General features: G+C 47.9%; 1 protein-coding gene across 1 annotated transcript; it reads left to right on the top strand.

The window, feature by feature from the left end:
* The first annotated feature begins 1,295 nt into the window (after nt 1–1,295).
* Nucleotides 1,296–3,544, top strand: LOC123443547 (magnesium-chelatase subunit ChlH, chloroplastic-like). The gene is made up of 4 exons (XM_045119963.1): nt 1,296–2,348; nt 2,428–2,554; nt 2,658–2,740; nt 3,436–3,544. The coding sequence occupies exons 1-4, from the start codon at nt 1,798–1,800 to the stop codon at nt 3,449–3,451; spliced, it is 777 nt and encodes a 258-aa protein (XP_044975898.1). The 5' UTR covers nt 1,296–1,797; the 3' UTR covers nt 3,452–3,544.
* Nucleotides 3,545–4,585: the final 1,041 nt, after the last annotated feature.

Raw genomic sequence — 4,585 nt, 5'->3', positions numbered from 1 at the left:
CTCCGAGTGAGCAAAATCTATGGAGTTAGAGCTGCATTGGAGCTCACCATTTTGCCGAAGGGGGCGTTCTCACAACACTTATAGCCATCGCATGAAATGAGACGCCTCACGACACGAAGGTAGTCCAAGCCACGGCAAAACGCTCGCGTGTGAGCCTATCCGCTCCAAGACGCGGTGGCGATCACCTCATCCCGCTATGCGACCTTGTGAGCATTGAGCAAGATGAATGCAGATGTAGGGGTCGCAAAATAAAAATGCTCGGTCGAAATAGGCCGAGCAGCAAAATGACATCACTCTCGCACAACATGGGGCTCAGGAGAAATTGACGAAACGACGGACTTTAAAAAAAAGAACATGGCTCATTCTAGGGAGTATGTGGCGGCACGAGACTGATTGACTCTCGAGGAAACATATTAAACCATAGATACATGTATTTTCATATATATATATATATATATATATATATATATATAATGATTATGAATAAATGAATGAACTGCGATGATTCAAAAATAAAAAGATCGTACCCTTTAAAAAGTAAAAATATAAATAAAAAGACCGTATTGTAATGTTTTTCTAATATCTATCTACTATAAATAAAACCACACGAGAGGGTATATCGAACTAAAAATATTAGCCGTTGATTACATAACTTAATGATCTTAAATAACAGTAATGAAAGGTTAACGAAACGCTAATCTGTCGCTGCTTCGTCACTAATAATCCCACCCACAAACCCCTAATCTCTTAACTCCCTTCCCCACGCACGCCGCACGCCTCCTCAACCCCCCTCCTCCCCGTTTCGTTTTGGATTTCGTCCGAAAAAAACGAAATTCCAGTGAAATTCGTCCGTTTCGTTCAAGCCCAGTAGATATGTTAGCCGGTCAAAATTTTCGGCCCTATTTGATTTTTTTGGCCCGTTGCAGTCCCCGGCCCAGCCTGGAAGCCCTTTCCGTGAAGTAAAAGCCTGAGTAGAGCTCGTAACCCTAAACATCCTCCTATTCCACACATCTCTTTTAGCGGCGGCGCCGTCCTCGCTCCTGATCCAGATATGCTCACGCCGTCGCCTCCTGAGCGCAAGGCCTCGGCCAGAGGGCGCTAGCCAACCGTTCCATGTGCCTTTGTCCGACAGCTTGGTGCAGCCAGGAGTGCTGTTATGGCCATAGCTCGGTGGTCGGGCACAGGACTTGCAAGCGGCGCCCGTGCGTTGCTGGCGGCCGGAACGGGACTAGGAGTGAGCAGCGTGATACATGTATACTAGCTCAGGAGCTTGATGGGTAGTAAGTATTGTATGTTTCCTGTTACTTATCGGATTCCTCATTGGATTTGGCTGCAACTGGATCGAATCATGCGTGTAAGCAATCAATTGGTTCTGTAAGTTTCTTATTTGTTCGCTTTGCTGCAGGATTTCCATTTTTCATAGATTTTCGGCCTTTTTCGTTCAAATTTCGCTTGTTTTTCGTTCAAAAATTCAAATTTTGGATTAGTCTTTTCGTCCAAAATTTTCCGAAAATTTTCGAAATTTCCGAATTTCGTCCATTTCGTTTGGGGGCGGTAAAATTTGCAAAACGAAATCCAAATCGCTGCTGCTCCCTCCTCCAGTGCCCAGCACGTCCTTCCGGGTCAAGCCGCCGGCGGCGGGAGGTGGAGGAGGTCAAACTGTTGGGCGCGCGGGTGCGGCCTCTGACGCCCGACGCGCCGCTGCGTCGGGGCACGCTCTACTTCCTCGTCGTGCTCCCGCACCGGGCATGGTCGGGCAACCTCCGCGTCGGCACACGGGAGCGGCTCGAGTCGCTCATGCTCGCCCGCGGCTCCACCTTCGACCTCTCCTCCTTCCAGGGCATCCCCTCCGTCCCCGTCCCCGCTCCCCGGCGGCGCGGGCGGCGGCACGCCCGTGCGTCTCAGGATGCGGCTCCCCAAGGCGTCGACACCGCCGTCTCCTACGTGTTCGCGCTCAAGGGCACCGACATTAGGTACAACGACCCAGTGCTCTTCCTCGACACCGGCATCTGGCACCCGCTCGCGCCCACCATGTACGACAACGTCAAGGAGTACCTCAACTGGTACGGCACCCGTTGCGACGCCAACGACATGCTCAAGAACCCCGAGGCGCCCGTCATCGGCCTCGTCGTGCAGCGGAGCCACATTGTCACCGGAGACGACAGACACTATGTCGCCGTCATCATGGAGCTCGAGGCCAGAGGAGCCGAGGTCATCCCCATCTTTGCTGGCGGGCTCGACTTCTTTGGCCCAATCGAGCAGTACCTGGTCGACCCCATCACCAAGAATACGTTCATGAACGTTCTGGTGTCCCTCACCGGGTTCGCGCTCGTCATCGAGCCGGCCAGGTAGGACCACCCCAAGTCCATCGCCTCGCTGATGAAGCTCGACGTGTCGTACATCATCGCGTTGCCGCTCGTGTTCCAGACCACGGGGGAGTGACTCAACAGCACCTTGGGCCTTCACCCCATCCAGGTGGCGCTACTGGTCGTGCTCCCGGGGCTCGACGGTGGCATGGAGCCCATCGTGTTTGCCGGACGGGACCCCATATCAGGCAAGCTAGTCCTCCATTCTCCTTGGCCTCTTTGTCTGATTTGTCTCTTGCACCAATGTACTTTGAGCTGAACTGGGAATGCTGTTTATTCTGTTTGATGCAGGGAATTCGCATGCACTGCACAAGAGGGTGGAGCAGCTCTGCACCATATCAATCAAATGGGCAGAACTCAAGAGGAAAACTAAGGTATGTATCTTACTTCCACATGGTTGCTATATATTTGTAGTATCATCTCTTCTTGAGGTATAAATAGACAAACTCATCGACATATTAGGCTTTATTAGTTCAACTATTAGTTCCGTGTCACGATGGAAGCTGGGACTGCTTATTCAATTTGTGCATCAAACCTTCCACCATGTTTATGGAAAAAATAGTCCACTTACAAACAGACAAACTAATCAACATGTTAGCTCAACTAACCTCACTATCATGCTGAAAACTGGAACTACTGGTTCAATCGGTCGATTGACTTAACTGTATCTTTGTGCCCTTCACCCACTGAACAGTTTTTTTACATACCAACACCCCAACTTGTTAATGCTGAAAGTCTAATGCACCCTGATAATGCCTATCTATCGTCACGTCAAAGCTCACTAAAAAGTAGCAGTAACTCACAAGTTTAAGCTAACAAGTACTAACTAACTGAACTTCTACTTGCTCCTTCAAATAAAACAGAAGATCATGTGAGGACAAAATTAAATACTTCACTGCAGAATCTCAAACATCAGTTATGCGATCATGTCAAATTACTGGCTATTAATATTTTGAGGAAGTCAAATTCCTCATGGCTGAAAATACTCTACATGTTTCTTGGTTCTTGTATGCACAGGTTTGCAAAAACAAAGCCATAAAGTAATTACATTTTTACTTGTTTATTGCAGATGGACAAAAAACTAGCCTTCACCATGTTCAGCTTCCCACCAGACAGGGGCAATGTCGGCACTGCAGCATACCAAACAGGTGGAGAAGCTGATGTGGGAGAGCCGGGACGCGAACGAGGCGGCGGCCAAGATCATGGAGTTGTGCGCGGCTATGGGCGACGGCAGCTGCAGTGCCAAGGTGACGCCCGAGAGGCCGCCCGGTATCCTGCGCAGCCCGCGGTTCGTGGCCACGTCCGAGTGGGGCTCTGGCTTCATGCTCCCCAATCCGGCCCCGGCCCCCGGCGTGCCGCGGAAGATGCCGCAGAGGTGCCCCATGCTGCCCCGCACCAAGGAGGAGGTAACCATCATTACTACCTTCAAGACTTCAGTCAATCATTTAGGCACACTTGTAACATGTCAGTTTATTACCACAGTACCGATGAATGAAATCTTGAGATGGTATCCATTTCCATTATTATTTTTGCATAATTAAACTCCAAAGTACTCCCTCCGTAAACTAATATAAGAGCATTTAGAACACTATTTTAGTAATCTAAACGCTCTTATATTAGTTTACAAAGGGAGTAACTTTGCACCAAGACCTTGTTGTTCCTCTTATGATCTCCTTGTTTCCAACAGGTATAGTATCTTCAATTTCGTTCTCTCCTCAAAATGGGATGCTCGCAGTTGTCTCGTATAGCCAGACAACAGTTGTTTATGCAGAGGATGACATGGAGCCATTATATGTTCTACATGGCCAGCTTGGGAGTGTTACACAGGTTTGTGAAGCAACACTACTTCCTAAGATTTTGCTGTACAGATAGCAGATAACAGTGATGCAAATCTCAGGTGCTTTTTTCAAAAGATGGAAATTATTTATATAATGAAGGGCGAAAGGTAACTAAAAACTCTGTATTTTCAATAATTGATCTCAAGGTTCTTCATCACATATATCTTGGGACTATACAAACAACTGACCTGGTCATGATTTTTTGTTAGGATCCATACATATTATGTTGGGGTATTCGGAACACCGTGGACATTGTTTACAAGTAAGTATTTAAACACATTCTACTAAACTACCCAAGTTCAACATATTGCTTCGAGTAAGTACAATTAGTTTGTTCGATCTGGGAAGTGGAATTGATAGGTTAATCTGCCTTATTTTCAG

Source organism: Hordeum vulgare, chromosome 3H, assembly GCF_904849725.1.
Source record: "Hordeum vulgare subsp. vulgare chromosome 3H, MorexV3_pseudomolecules_assembly, whole genome shotgun sequence".
Lineage (NCBI taxonomy): Eukaryota > Viridiplantae > Streptophyta > Magnoliopsida > Poales > Poaceae > Hordeum > Hordeum vulgare.
Note: the sequence above shows the minus strand (reverse complement) of the source record. Positions and strands in the feature narration are given on the sequence as shown.